We start from the raw sequence: 15,150 nt of genomic DNA, 5'->3' as shown, positions 1-15,150 counted from the left end.
GGCAAAGTGTTACCAGAAGGCAGATCCTGGCAGGCGTGAGACATTCCCAACAGCAGTGGATAGAATGGGATTACGTTAAGCAGCATGGCCACACCAAAGTAATCCTTTTACCAGATCCCCCCCCCTCATGTTGCCAGTTACAGGCTGCTAGGCAGCTCCGCTCTCCCACCTTCTTCTGGGAAGCTAGAGAAAGGCCCTCCACCAGAGGGAAGCCTCCCATTCACCAGAGCATCTGCAAATCTCAGCAGAAATAAAACAAAACAGAACCAAAGATCCATTCTAAGACAAACTGAAAAGAGTGCCAAGGATAACAAAGATCTAACTCCAGCTGGGTCACCAACTAACCCGTCTCAGTNGCCCGTCTCAGTCTGGATAAGTCACTCAACTTTTCTAGTTTTTAGAACCAAGGGTTGAACTTGACAAACAGTGAACTTCCTTTTAAGAGTTGTACAATTTTATACTTATCTTATAGGAAACTGNACCCGTCTCAGTCTGGGTAAGTCACTCAACTTTTCTAGTTTTTAGAATCAAGGGGTTGAACTTGACAAACAGTGAACTTCCTTTTAAGAGTTGTACAATTTTATACTTATCTTATAGGAAACTGTATTATATGTTAAGTGGACGAAAGTAAAAGCTCCCTTCTATCTATCTATAAAAGCAAATATTTGCTTTTATTTTAAAAAGATAAAAATCCTAAATCCCAATGTAAAATCATCAGACAGACATGCATGCATGCACACCCTTTAGAACCTGAATTTCTGGAAATGGTTTCTTGGTCGCCTAATCCCCACAAACTGACTGCATCCTGTTGTTCCTGCCAAAAGATTCTATTGTTCCAATATTTAGGCTAGGCCTTTTATTTTTTTTTAAAGATTTTATTTATTTATTCATTCGACAGAGATAGAGACAGCCAGCGAGAGAGGGAACACAAGCAGGGGGAGTGGGAGAGGAAGAAGCAGGCTCATAGTGGAAGAGCCTGATGTGGGGCTTGATCCCATAACGCCGGGATCACGCCCTGAGCCGAACGCTTAACCGCTGTGCCACCCAGGTGCCCCTAGGCTAGGCCTTTTAAACATGCACGAACGTTTATTTCACTCTTCCAAGTAACATCATCCAGAGGGCTCAAAAAATACTGAATCTAGGCATTTATTGAGAGCATAGCTATGGGATCTTATTAATAGGCTCATATGAGACTTAACTCTATGCTTCCTGATGGTTTCCTCAGTTGAGCAGAACTGCAAGCAGAAATGAAACGAAACACTTTCATTGGTTATCACTATCACAAAGTGGTCTTCAATCTGTCTTAGTGTTCCCACCATTTTAATCCTTCCCCTTCCTCAAGTGACACTCCACCAATGAGACCCTTACTTCCTGAAACCTTCCACCTAGCCCTGCTATAATGCGCCCTTGATCCAAAGGCCACTGTCCATGCAAAAGGTTTTAAAAGAGAAATAGGAACTCTCAGAAGTTCTGGGACAAAGTTGGAGGTCAGAGAGTCCATGAAGCGCCACTGGGATTTAGGGAAACAGAAAAAAAGCCGAACTTACTTCATCCACGTGCCCCACAGCTCCATAGATTCTCGCCATTTGTCCGAGGAGGTAGGGGAATTTCTCACCAATCTCTTTCAGCATTGGAAGAAAACTGTTCAAAGCCACAGGTTCATAGCCTGCTATCTCTATGAGGATGTTTAGGATGACATCATTATGGGCTGAGTCTTTCAAATGCCTGATTAGGAAAGGAATACACTTCTGAGCCACCTACAAAAAGAAAAGGGAGGAGAAGAGAAGAAATAGAAACAAGGAGGAAAATTAATTAAATCAGAATCAATCTAATATATTTTGCATGAAATCTAAAGTCAACACATTCTGGGATTATTGCCCTTGTTGGAACTCAAGCATATCCCCTAAGTCTGGAATTTAAAATTTATAAAAAAGTTTCAGAGGATTCAGTTTCTTTTCATCCGTGCTCTGCTATTGAAGAGTAAAGTTTACAAAAATGTTTAGATACTGCTATTCATAAATCAAGTTCTGATGTGTTACGTCCTCAGCAGGAATATTACATTTCCTCCAACCTACCATGAGAGCTATAATTTAAAGGGCAATATGATATAAGTATGTCAAAATTCTTGATGACTTTAATGAAAGCCTTCAAGTCAGAGAAGTATGCCTTGAAAATATTTAATAATAAAAATAAGAAAGCAGGAAAGAGCTTGCACATTTTCTTCAAGTTTCCATTTTGATCACAAAAATGTACTAAGATAAAAAAAGAGTACCAAAGTAAAATAATGTCTACCATATTCCTTATACCCTAATGTTGCTTTCTTGACTTGGAATGCTTTTGCGAATATAAAGATGCAATAATTCATATTAAAAAAATGTGACCTTTTGTGGAATAAAGTCACTATGTTAATACACAGACATGTTGCATGTTGACAATTTAATGAATTGTTTTGTCTGCTAAAAATAATTAGGAAGGTTGACCCGCGGAAAACTGATTTTGGTTTGTTACTTTTGGTAAGGTCGACTTGAAAGGTAGCTTCCAGTATTAGAGCAGAATCCGACACTCAGCTCGACCTGCTAAATTTATAATCCGCCCCCTGCCAAAAACCTACTGCTCCCACTTCCCTCTCTAGCCTCAAGTATCTCTTTTCTCCACAAATGGCACCATAATCTGCCCGGCTACTCGAGCCAGAAATCTGGGAGTCATTCTTGACTGCTGTTCTCCCTTATCAGCAGCCTCATCCAAGCAACCACCAAGCCCTTTGGCTTCCACCTCCCAAGTATCCCACAGATCTCTCTACTCCCCTTCGTTATCCTTCACTTCTCCGCTCACTCATTCACAAATATTTATTGAATCCTCCCTATTCGCAAGGTAGTGTTCTACCTTGTTCTACAGCTGCTAATAAGTCTGACAGGTTCCTGCCTTTGTGGAACACTTCACTGTCTAGTAAAGGAGACATCCAGTGAAACAAATAATTACAAAGGAAATGCATCGTCATAAATTCTAATAGATGCCATACAGGGGAAATACAAGGTGCTGTGAGAGACTGTCCTGGGGCCCTAATTTAGGCTGGAGTCAAGGATGTACTCTCAGCAGGCACATCTAAGCTGAGACCACTGATCCCATCATCCTGAACTTGCGTTATTCCAACAGCTTTCTAACTATTCTCTCTGCCTTCAGTCTTGTTTATCCAATCCCTTTTCTGCTTTGTGGCCACCATGGTGACCCTTCTCCTGCTTAACATACTTCACTAATTTGCCATTGCTCTCCAAATAGAGGCTTAACATACCTCTTCTGAACTGATTCCTATCCATCTTTCTAGACTTATCTTACCTATTCTACCCTCCCCCCCATCTAGACCCTGTCACATATCATACTTCAACCATGTTGATTTTTTAAAAAGATTTTTCTTGACCTGGTAAGTTTTCTCTTGCATCTAGTATTTTACTCATGTGATCCACTCTACCTATAATTCTTATTGCCCCTATTTTGCTGGACACTCCTCATTCTCGAGGCCTCGGATTAGCTGCTGTTTCCTTTAAAAGCCTTTTTCCACTCCCTTCTCTTCCCACTCAGTCCAGTGTCCTGGCTGAGGCCCCTATCATACCCTAAATGGCTCCCAGCAAACCCTTCTGATGCTTTCTTCCTATTGCTGGTCTAGATGTCTGTTCTGCAGGCTGGATTAAAAACTTTACAAGGTCAAGACTCAATTCTAATTTGTACTCTATTGTATACCCAAAGCCTAGCACAGAGCCTGGCCAGAAAATGAGTCAATAAATATTTGAAGAACAATAAAGGAAGACAAGATGAAATAATTGTATAGGGTAGCATCTGACTAGCCTCCACACGCCACCCCACAGTGCTGAATAGTTGTACATAATGTTTAGACATACCTATTGTCACATATCATATACAACATAACAGGGACATAAAAAAAGACATTTTCAGATGACTAAAATTATCCTACATATAAATTTAAACTTGATATTCCTATCTAGTACTTGTGACAGAAGGGCCAGGGCTAGTTTCTGGTATGTGGCACATACGAATAGACAGTTCCATAAATGCTGCCTGTGCATTTGGGAGCGGTTGTATGTCCTTCAGGAGAAACCACGAGAGTTCCCTGGCACATAAGGCAGAAGTGTCAGCCAGCTGTCTGGGTCAGGGCAGCACACCTAACCTGAGCCTTTTAGGAATGGAAAATGCTTACACACTTCCTGCCCCATTCTATAAAATTCCATTTCCTAGTCCTCACTCTTCATGTCCTACTCCTGGGACATGAAGGTCTCTGTGACATGTGCTTCCAGTCTTGCCAATTTCATTTAAACTCCAGCCATACATCCCAAGCCATGCAAGAGAATATTGTATCCACTGTCCCATAAAGGAAAAGACAAAAGAAAAAACAAGCTAGCTAGCTTCCTGGCTAAAGGCTAATGTAAATGCTTAGGCAAAGTTGAATTCATAGAAGTAAAGAGAAGAGAAGCCTTGAATAGTGTAAACAAAGTGATTTTGCCAATTAAAAAAAGTTGATTATTTTGTGACTTCCTCATAGCCCAAAGCTTATGATAGTGATAGAAAGGATAGATATTTCTTGAAGAGCATCACACACATGAAAGGCAAGTGGTGCTTTGGACTTTAGATAGATTATTCTTGGAGGAGAAGGACTTTTATTTTCTAGACACAGGACATTTCCTTCCTGCCCTCTTCNCCAGAACGCCAGGATCACGCCCTGAGCCGAAGGCAGACGCTTAACCGCTGTGCCACCCAGGCGCCCCAGGATAGATATTTCTTGAAGTGCATCACACACACTNCATGAAAGGCAAGTGGTGCTTTGGACTTTAGATAGATTATTCTTGGAGGAGAAGGACTTTTATTTTCTAGACACAGGACATTTCCTTCCTGCTCTCTTCCTGCTGCTTCGCCGGGAGCTGCTCCTGTCTCAGGGAAATCCTTGCCATCACTGAGGGCAGAGCAGCCACTCAGACAGCATCCACGGCTGGCAGAGAGCAAGTGGACATGGCTTTTGCTCGGGCCATAAGCCTCATGGCACAGACCTCTGAAAGAACTTCCCAACTGGCCTCCTGGCCTCAAGTGTCTCTTCCTTCAATTCTGCTGTCACTGTTCTAAAACCCCATATAATCATGTCAAGACTTCAAAGATTTCTCATGGCCTACAGCTGGAATCACAATGCCGTGGCATTCATGGACGGGCATATCTGCTGCCTCTTCCACCATGAACTCTGACCCAGGGACACGCCACAGGTCACCCACAGTGGTTTGAACACAGAGAGAAGGCTCATGCTTTCAGAGCCCATTTCAAGGAGTTCTGCTTCTAGGAAGGCTTCCCCATAGCGCTCTCTAACACACGCAGAACCAGGGGCTAGAGGACAAATAAAGGTCGCCACACCACACGCTCAAATACTCAGCAGCTACTCCCCTACCTGGCGCAGATACCTTCATGACAACCTAGGAGGCCTCATTTGAATTTGGAATTTTTGGCCTGTGTAGAGGGAACAGAGAGAAATGACCTCTAGACCCCATTTCTTGCCCTTCTTTTCTCTTTCTACCCCGGATTTGCCCCGCGAGGAGTCTCGTATGCATGTATGTGAATACCCCAGCCCACATATGCAAGCTCATCCGGGACACCCCGCAGGCCTGTGGGGTCGTACTGTCAGCATGACCTGTCCCTGGAGAACAGATCCAGGGACCAGGACTGTTGAAGCCCTGGAAGCAGGAAGGAGATACATAGGAGAAGAATTTCAAGGTCCCAGTTACCTGGTCTACATTTAGTAGGTGACGGAATGTGTGGAAACTGGGGGAACATGAGGATGGGCCAGACCAGGATCCTCTAAAGTAAGCAGCCCAGGGAAGGTACCTATCTCTGGCTTCTCCATTTCTTCCAGAGCAGAATTAATCACTGCCTTTTTTGTGCCCCCAGAGCAGTCGGCTGCCAGCTTTAGCATCATGTCATTGACCTGCAGTTTTGTTGATGCATCTCATCACCCCAGGCCACGGGGACCTTCAGGGTAGGGCTCTCTGAACACATAGGACCATGACTTAACTGGCAGCATATAACACTTCAGTTCTTATGCACAGAATAAACAGTAGAGCTATTGTGTGTGTGCACATGTGTGTACGTGTGTGGTTATGTACCCCCTCTTAAATTAGTCCTCAGGTTCAGTTTTCGCCTCTTATTAATTTAGCCAGCATTAACAATCTCTATTAATCTCCAAAACTCTGTAATAACTGTCACTTTTCATTTTCTAATTACTCCCACCATACTGACAAAATATATATTCTGAGAACCATGGTTCTACTCCAAAGACCATTGTACAACAGTCTATATATTCCATCACTCCATCCCTTAATGTTCTGCAAATGGCTTCTTATTTTAAATAAATACCAAAAGTGACCTCTGAGTCTTGTCAGCCAGATGATCCAGGTCAGGTGCTGCAGAACTACGTGTGTGAATAGGCATGCTCTAAGCTGCTGAGAGAAGATCCAAGAAAATGACTCTCTCCTCTAGGGACCAGACCACAAAAGCAATTCCTCTGGGTTTGGACATTAATCAACAGAGGGCTGACATTGCTATTTTCTGCCACTCATCTCTGTATGATTGGGGCTAGAGGCCCAAATCTTGGGGATAATAACAGACGGGCTCTTATGTGTTACTAAATTCTGTTTCTTTTGTTGGCTAGATTACAGCATGGTTTATGGCAGCCAAGAATACAGACTTAGCCCCAAAAGGCCGCTTGGAAAATTGACCACCCAGCCTTTTCCTATAAATGGACCCTGAGGATTCTCTGGAGGTTCCAGCCTGAATCACTAGCCAGGAATTACCTCCCTCCAGCTAGGAAGCATGGTTTCCTGAAAGAGGGATACCCAGAGGGCAGCCATGGGGACCCACTTGCCTGGCCAGCCACAACGCCCCCGCCCCCGCTTCCTTTTGCCCACTGTCTAATTAAGGGATGTGAGAGAGAGGAGGTGAATCTAGCATTCCTCTGGCTCACTGCCTGCACACCTCAGTAATCAAGTGTGAGTTCACAAAGAGCTGCGTGAGAAGCCATAGGAGGCAGGTGGGGAGTGCTTAACATGAAGGGGAGTGCTGGTGGGGAACAAAGGTTCGAGTCATCCCTGCGCTGTAACTTCTTCCCCCCTTAGGGCCCTGGCACAGGTAGGGTCCATTCACATCACGGTGGCTGTTTCCTAAACCTTTGCTTCTTCATTCTGGGATACACATTCAGCACCCACAATACCTATGGGACTCTGCTTTCACTCTCTCTTCCTCATTCCGTCCTCCTCATTCCTACTTCTGTCTAGCTCACCTTTCTGACTGTCACTGTCTACTGTGCCCTCTGGAACTCCCATCTGCTTCACAAGCCACAGCCTTATAGCCTCAATTTTTCAGGGTGTTGAGACCAAAAGATCTCAATGGTTGGAATTAGACTGGGTTTACGATGTAGCCCAGCCTTATCTGTATGAATTTAGGAAAGCCACCTAACCAGTGACAGCCCCAGATTTTCTGTAAGTGGCAGTCTTAGGGAGGGCAATGTGACTGTTATGACTGGTAGGAGACACATATGAAAATTGGAAGGCTGGTAGAGACCAAAGAGAGTGTGTAAAGCCACCTCACTGTCACTCCTTTGTACCACCACGGTTGTTAAACCCTCCAAACTTTGACTTTTTTGTCTACCAAAGGAAAGGTTATTATGGGGAATAAGTGAGATAATGTTGTAAAACACCTACACAGTGTCGGGAACTTGACATTAATTCAACCACTATTAGTGCCCCTTGTTTACCCTCCTGTGCTTCCTGTAACCAGCTGAGAATGCTACAGGAGTACCTTGGAGAGGTTCCAGACCACCACAATAACGTGAACGGCACAATAAACAGATTTGAATGAATTCTTCGGTTTCCCAGTGCATATAAAAGTTATGTTTATACTTTACTATAGTCTATTAAGTGTGCAATAGGATTATGTCTAAAAAAATGTATATACCTTAGTTAAAATACATCCTGATTAAAAAATGCTAACCGTCATCTGAGCTTTCAAAGAGTTGCAATCTTTTTGCTGGCAGAGGGTCTTGTCTTCATGTTGATGGTACTGACCCACCAGGGTGATGGCTGCTGAATGCTGGGGTCCTGAGACAATTTCTTAAAATAAGACAGCAACGAAATTTGCCACATAGATTGACTCTTCCTTTCACACGTTTTCTCTGTAGCATGCAATACTATTTGATAGCATTTTACCCAGAGTAGAACTGCTTTCAAAATTGGAGTCAATCCTCCCAAACCTTGCTGCTGCTTTATCAAGTAAGTTTATAGAAGATTCTAAATCCTTCGTTGTCATTTCACAATCTTCACAGTGTCTTCACCAGGAGTAGATTCTCTTTCAAGAAACCACTTGCTTTCTTCCTCCAAAAGAAGCAAGTCTTCATATCTTAAAGTTTTATCATGAACTTGTAGTAATTCAGTCCCATCTTCAGGTTCCACTTTCAGTTCTAGTTCTCATGCTATTTCTGCCCTATCCGCAGTTACTTCTCCCAGTAGAGTTGTGAACCCCTCAAAGTCATCCACAAAGGTTGGACTCAACTTCTTCCAAACTCCTGTTCATGTTGATATTTTGACATCTTCCCATGAATCATGAATGCTCTTACTGATGTCTACAATGGTAACTCTTTTCCAGAAGGTTTTCAGTTTACTTTGCCCAGATCCATCAGAGGAATCACTATCTATGGCAGCTAAAGTCTAATGAAATGTATTTCTTAAGAAATTCTTCAACGTTCAAATCACTCATTGATCCATAGGCTGCAGAATGGATGTTGTGTTAGCAGGCATGAAAACATTAATTTTGTTGTATATCTCCGTCAGAGCTCTTGGGTGACCAGGTGAATTGTCAATGAATAGTCATATTTTGAAAGGAATCTCTCTTTCTCTCTCTCTCCCATTCTCTCTCTCTTTTTCTGAGCTGAAAGTCTCAACAGTGGGCTTAAAATATTTAGTAAGCCATGTTGTAAACAATGTGCTGTCAACCAGGCTTTGTTGTTCCATTTCTAGAGCACAGGCAGAGTGCATTTAGCAGAATTCTGAAGGGCTCTAGAATTTTCAAAATGGTCAGTGAGCATTGGCTTCAACTTAAAGTCACCAGCTGCATCAACCCCTAACAAAAGAGAAGCCTGTCCTGTGAAGTTTTAAAGGCATTGATTTCTTCTCTCTAGCAATGAAATTCCTAGATGGCATCTTCTTCTAAGAGAAGGCTGTTTTATTAATGCTGAAACTCCGTTGTTTGGTGTAGACACTTTGGTGAATTTTCTTAGCTCAATCTTCTGCATAACTTGCTACAGCTTCAACAGGGAACTTTTCTTCTGTATCTTCCTCACCTCTCTCAGTTTTGGAAGAACTGAAGAGAGTTAGGGCCTTGGTCTGGATCAGGCTTTGGCTTAAGAAAATGTCATGGCTGGTTTGATCTTTTATCCAGACCACTTAGACTTTCTCCACAACAGCAATAAGGCTGTTTTGCTTTCTTATCACTCTTGTGTTCATTGGAATAGCACTTTTAATTTTCTTCAAGAACTTTTCCTTTACGTTTACAACTTAGGTAAGAGGCCAATATTTGGCACAAGAGGCCTAGCTTTTGACCTGTCTCGGCTTTTGACATGCCTTCCTCACGAAGCTTAATCATGTCTGGTTTTTGATTTACAGGGAGAGAGCTGCTACCCCTCCTTTCACCTGAACACTTAGAGACTTTTCTAGGGTTCTTAGGTGGCCTAATCTCAATTGTGTTGTATCTTAGGGAATAGGGGGGCCCTGGGAGAGGGAGATAGATGGGGAATGGAGGGTCGATGGGGCAGTGAAAACACACACATTTATCTATTAAGTTTGCATCTTATATGGGTGCAGTTTGGGGTACCCCAAAACAATTACAAAAGTATCATTAAAGATCACTGATCACGGATCACCAGAAGAAATATAACAATAATGAAAATGTTTAAATTATTGCAAGAATTATGAAAATATGACACAGAGACACAAAGTAAGCAAGTGCTATTGAAAAAATACTGCCCATAGCCTTGCTTGGTGCAGGGTGGCCACAAACCTTTAATTTGTAAAAAACACAGTATCTGCAAAGCGCAATGAAGTGAAGCATAATAAAACAAAGTATGCGTGGTTACTGGTTATTTACCCAGGACAAGGAGAGAGAAGAGGGATGGNACAGCAACGAAATTTGCCACATAGATTGACTCTTCCTTTCACACGTTTTTCTCTGTAGCATGCAATACTATTTGATAGCATTTTACCCAGAGTAGAACTGCTTTCAAAATTGGAGTCAATCCTCCCAAACCTTGCTGCTGCTTTATCAAGTAAGTTTATAGAAGATTCTAAATCCTTCGTTGTCATTTCACAATCTTCACAGTGTCTTCACCAGGAGTAGATTCTCTTTCAAGAAACCACTTGCTTTCTTCCTCCAAAAGAAGCAAGTCTTCATATCTTAAAGTTTTATCATGAACTTGTAGTAATTCAGTCCCATCTTCAGGTTCCACTTTCAGTTCTAGTTCTCATGCTATTTCTGCCCTATCCGCAGTTACTTCTCCCAGTAGAGTTGTGAACCCCTCAAAGTCATCCACAAAGGTTGGACTCAACTTCTTCCAAACTCCTGTTCATGTTGATATTTTGACATCTTCCCATGAATCATGAATGCTCTTACTGATGTCTACAATGGTAACTCTTTTCCAGAAGGTTTTCAGTTTACTTTGCCCAGATCCATCAGAGGAATCACTATCTATGGCAGCTAAAGTCTAATGAAATGTATTTCTTAAGAAATTCTTCAACGTTCAAATCACTCATTGATCCATAGGCTGCAGAATGGATGTTGTGTTAGCAGGCATGAAAACATTAATTTTGTTGTATATCTCCGTCAGAGCTCTTGGGTGACCAGGTGAATTGTCAATGAATAGTCATATTTTGAAAGGAATCTCTCTTTCTCTCTCTCTCCCATTCTCTCTCTCTTTTTCTGAGCTGAAAGTCTCAACAGTGGGCTTAAAATATTTAGTAAGCCATGTTGTAAACAATGTGCTGTCAACCAGGCTTTGTTGTTCCATTTCTAGAGCACAGGCAGAGTGCATTTAGCAGAATTCTGAAGGGCTCTAGAATTTTCAAAATGGTCAGTGAGCATTGGCTTCAACTTAAAGTCACCAGCTGCATCAACCCCTAACAAAAGAGAAGCCTGTCCTGTGAAGTTTTAAAGGCATTGATTTCTTCTCTCTAGCAATGAAATTCCTAGATGGCATCTTCTTCTAAGAGAAGGCTGTTTTATTAATGCTGAAACTCTGTTGTTTGGTGTAGACACTTTGGTGAATTTTCTTAGCTCAATCTTCTGCATAACTTGCTACAGCTTCAACAGGGAACTTTTCTTCTGTATCTTCCTCACCTCTCTCAGTTTTGGAAGAACTGAAGAGAGTTAGGGCCTTGGTCTGGATCAGGCTTTGGCTTAAGAAAATGTCATGGCTGGTTTGATCTTTTATCCAGACCACTTAGACTTTCTCCACAACAGCAACAAGGCTGTTTTGCTTTCTTATCACTCTTGTGTTCATTGGAATAGCACTTTTAATTTTCTTCAAGAACTTTTCCTTTACGTTTACAACTTAGCTAAGAGGCCAATATTTGGCACAAGAGGCCTAGCTTTTGACCTGTCTCGGCTTTTGACATGCCTTCCTCACTAAGCTTAATCATGTCTGGTTTTTGATTTACAGTGAGAGAGCTGCTACTCCTCCTTTCACCTGAACACTTAGAGACTTTTCTAGGGTTCTTAGGTGGCCTAATCTCAATTGTGTTGTATCTTAGGGAATAGGGGGGCCCTGGGAGAGGGAGATAGATGGGGAATGGAGGGTCGATGGGGCAGTGAAAACACACACATTTATCTATTAAGTTTGCATCTTATATGGGTGCAGTTTGGGGTACCCCAAAACAATTACAATAGTATCATTAAAGATCACTGATCACGGATCACCAGAACAAATATAACAATAATGAAAATGTTTAAATTATTGCAAGAATTATGAAAATATGGCACAGAGACACAAAGTAAGCAAGTGCTATTGAAAAAATAGTGCCCATAGCCTTGCTTGGTGCAGGGTGGCCACAAACCTTTAATTTGTAAAAAATACAGTATCTGCAAAGCGCAATGAAGTGAAGCATAATAAAACAAAGTATGCGTGGTTACTGGTTATTTACCCAGGACAAGGAGAGAGAAGAGGGATGGGGGTCAGAGTCCTGAACCTGTCACTTAACTCTTACTCCCTGTGTGATGGGGACAAGTTAACCACCCAGAGCGTCCATTTTGAGTAGTGTAAAACAGAGAAAAGAGTAACAGATTGTAGAGTTATTGGTAAGAGTAAATTAAATTGGTAGGATTAGATGCTAAAAAAAAGACGTCCTTTATGAATGCAAAGTCCTCCACAAACTGAGACACTAATACTAACTTGTCTGTGTTAAGAAATATTCATGAAGTGACCCCTGTGTACCAGATATTACGCAGGCATCAAGGACACAGCAGTGAACCAGGTGGTCTTCATGTCTCCAGCATTTGCATCACACCAAGGTGGCCCAGAGAGAAAGAGAGACCAGTAGAGACAGATTCATTACAATGTGAAATTTGCTATGGCAGAGATGGTGGAAAGGACGGAGTCAGGGAAGATTCCTGGCAAGAAACTGACATCAAAGTAATTGTCTAAAGAACAGGAATAGTTAGCCCAGAAAGAGTGGTAGTGGTGAGGGAAGAAACATTGCACATACGTAAAAACTCGGTGCACCGAGAGAAGAGTGTCCACCTATGGGTGTTCAGGGCCATGTAATTGTTCAAGGTGTTGGAGTTAAAGAGACCCTATGAGAACAGACAGCAGTCAGGGGCCCGATTATAAATGTCCTTTCCTGAGTCTCTGGGCAGCCACAGAGGGGCTATAACCAGGTGTCTGATGGGACCTCTTTGAATGTCATACATGGTGCCACCCTCACTCTTGGACCCCATCTGTTTAGTTGGGGAGACCCCAAGTCTTTTCCCTCCCCCTTCCTATAAGTGAGCCTCCTGCTGGTTTCATTTACCTTTATTCCAGCCTTTAGCCCATGGGAAATAAATTGAATTAAGTTACTCTCCCTAGATCCCCCTTGAATTTTTATTGAACCTCCCTTTCCAGAAACTATGTTTTGCTCTTGCTTGCGGGCTGCAGATAAAATGGCATGCCAGCTGCCTCCTTTATGAAACCAAGTTTGGCCGTTTGTTTGCCCCTCCTTATTCTCCATATCATCTGGTCCCCAGGCTCTATCCATGGTAGGCAGAATAATGACTCCCCAAAGATGTATATACATCCTAATCCCCACAACCCGTCATGACGTTGCCTTAAGTGGCAAAAGGGACTTTGCAGGTTAAGTTAAAGGTCTTGAGATGGAGAGATAATCCTGGATTATCTAGGTGGCACTAAGGTGATTACACTGGCCCTTAGAAGAGAGAGGGAGGAGGCTCAGAGTTAGAGAAGGAGATGTGATGAGAAAAGCAGAGGTGAGAGGGAGGCAGAACAGGAACGGAACAGTGCAGGCAGCCTTCAGAAGCTGGAAAAGGGCAAGGAAACAGATTTCTCCCTCAGCGCCTCTGGAAGGAATGCAGCCCTGCTGACCCATTTTGCACTTCTGATCTCAAGAACTGGAGGATAAAAAATTTGTGCTGTCATAAACCAAGTTTGTGGTCATATGTTTCAGCAGAGATGGGAAACAAATACCCCACCCCTTCTGCGCCCTTCACTCCGAGCCTCCGCGTAGGTGATCCAGTGATCCCTCAACTCTACTCCTTGCCCCAAGTCTACGACAGTTTTGCTCCAACTTCCTGTCCTTAATTTTTCCCCAAACTGATTCTTCCACTTAGGCTCTTGTATTCATTCTCTAACTTCCTCTAGCACCTGATTCTAGCTAGTACTTTGCTCCACATCTTCAATCTCTTCATTGTTACTGGATTTTATTTTAGTTCTGTTTATTTCCTCTAAACTTCGTGTTTAGAGGAAACACGTGTGGTCAGTTCCTAACCGTCCCTCCGCACACAATCCATAATAGATGACCACCACTCCTCGCCCCACCCGCACAAGCAGTACCCTGGGGAGTCCCCGGTTGCCAAATCTCAGTTCCCCTCTCCAGGCCCCTTTACTTTTCTAGATCTTGATCCTGTTGAGCCACTTTACACCCTTTGGAGACCGCAAGATCTTTTCCCTGGTTCTCCATGATCTCCAATCTCTTTGGTCTCTTCTGGTCATTTATTTATTTCTAAATTCAACACCCTTTTATTGAAATCCTACTGTGTGTGCAGCACTATGCTAGGGAGTGCATGTAAATATGCAGACATAGGTCCTATGTCCCTCAAGGAGTTTAGAGTGCACTGGGAAAGACAGTCATGCAAAAATAATGACAATATATTGCTCTAAGGGCAAAAGCAAAAATGCACACCAGGTAACATAGATGATGTCCCCAGTCCTCTGCCCAACCTCCCACCTAGCTACTCAAAGCATGGTGTGAAGCAGTGGGAAAAGCATCACCTGAGAACTTGGAAAAAGGCAGAATCCAGGGCGCCTCCCCAGACCTACTGAATTGAAATCTCTAGAGGTAGGGCCCAAGCCTGCACTCCACTGTCCAGGACTCCCAGCCCTGTCTCCACCTCCTCAAGGCCCTTTGCCCTTCTGCTCTACCTGACCAAAACCTACCATTCTTCGACGTCTAGCCCCAATGCCACTCCTGTCGTGAATCTTCATGTCACCTATTTCTCCCTAAGGCAGATTCATTGCCCCTCCTGTTCATATCATCTGCAGAACATTTATCACCCTGTTTTATTCTGTTTGCTTTTGTGAATGTTTACTGAGTGCTATCAGATACTATGCCAAGGTCTGGGATACAGAAGAAAAGAAGAAATCATTCCTTACCACCAGGCACTTGCAGCCTATTGTGATTAATTACGCATATGACCATTCTTGCCTGCTTTTCTTTGAACGATTTGAATGTTGACTTCAAATGTTCCAATATTCACCTTAACATTCACTGATTTTTTAAATGGAGGGTATTGACATTATCAGGAAATGAAACAGTTGCAACCATAATTGATAAAACCTTCGGATGACTT

The 15,150-nt window shown here is 42.8% G+C and overlaps 1 protein-coding gene across 4 annotated transcripts in view; it reads right to left on the bottom strand.

Annotated features, from left to right (window-relative positions):
• VEPH1 (ventricular zone expressed PH domain containing 1) overlaps positions 1-15,150 on the bottom strand; it is a 242,030-nt gene that overhangs the window by 160,168 nt on the left and 66,712 nt on the right. For 3 of the 4 annotated variants that reach the window (XM_034663904.1, XM_034663910.1, XM_034663895.1), the window contains exon 6: positions 1,548-1,757. In XM_034663904.1, coding sequence (XP_034519795.1) covers positions 1,548-1,757 — 210 coding nt within the window. Of the gene's footprint in view, positions 1-1,039; positions 1,236-1,547; positions 1,758-15,150 lie in introns of those variants that run through there. The other variant, XM_019799224.2, reaches the window with a different exon arrangement.

This window comes from Ailuropoda melanoleuca, chromosome 1 (genome assembly GCF_002007445.2).
Source record: "Ailuropoda melanoleuca isolate Jingjing chromosome 1, ASM200744v2, whole genome shotgun sequence".
NCBI lineage: Eukaryota > Metazoa > Chordata > Mammalia > Carnivora > Ursidae > Ailuropoda > Ailuropoda melanoleuca.
Note: the sequence above shows the minus strand (reverse complement) of the source record. Positions and strands in the feature narration are given on the sequence as shown.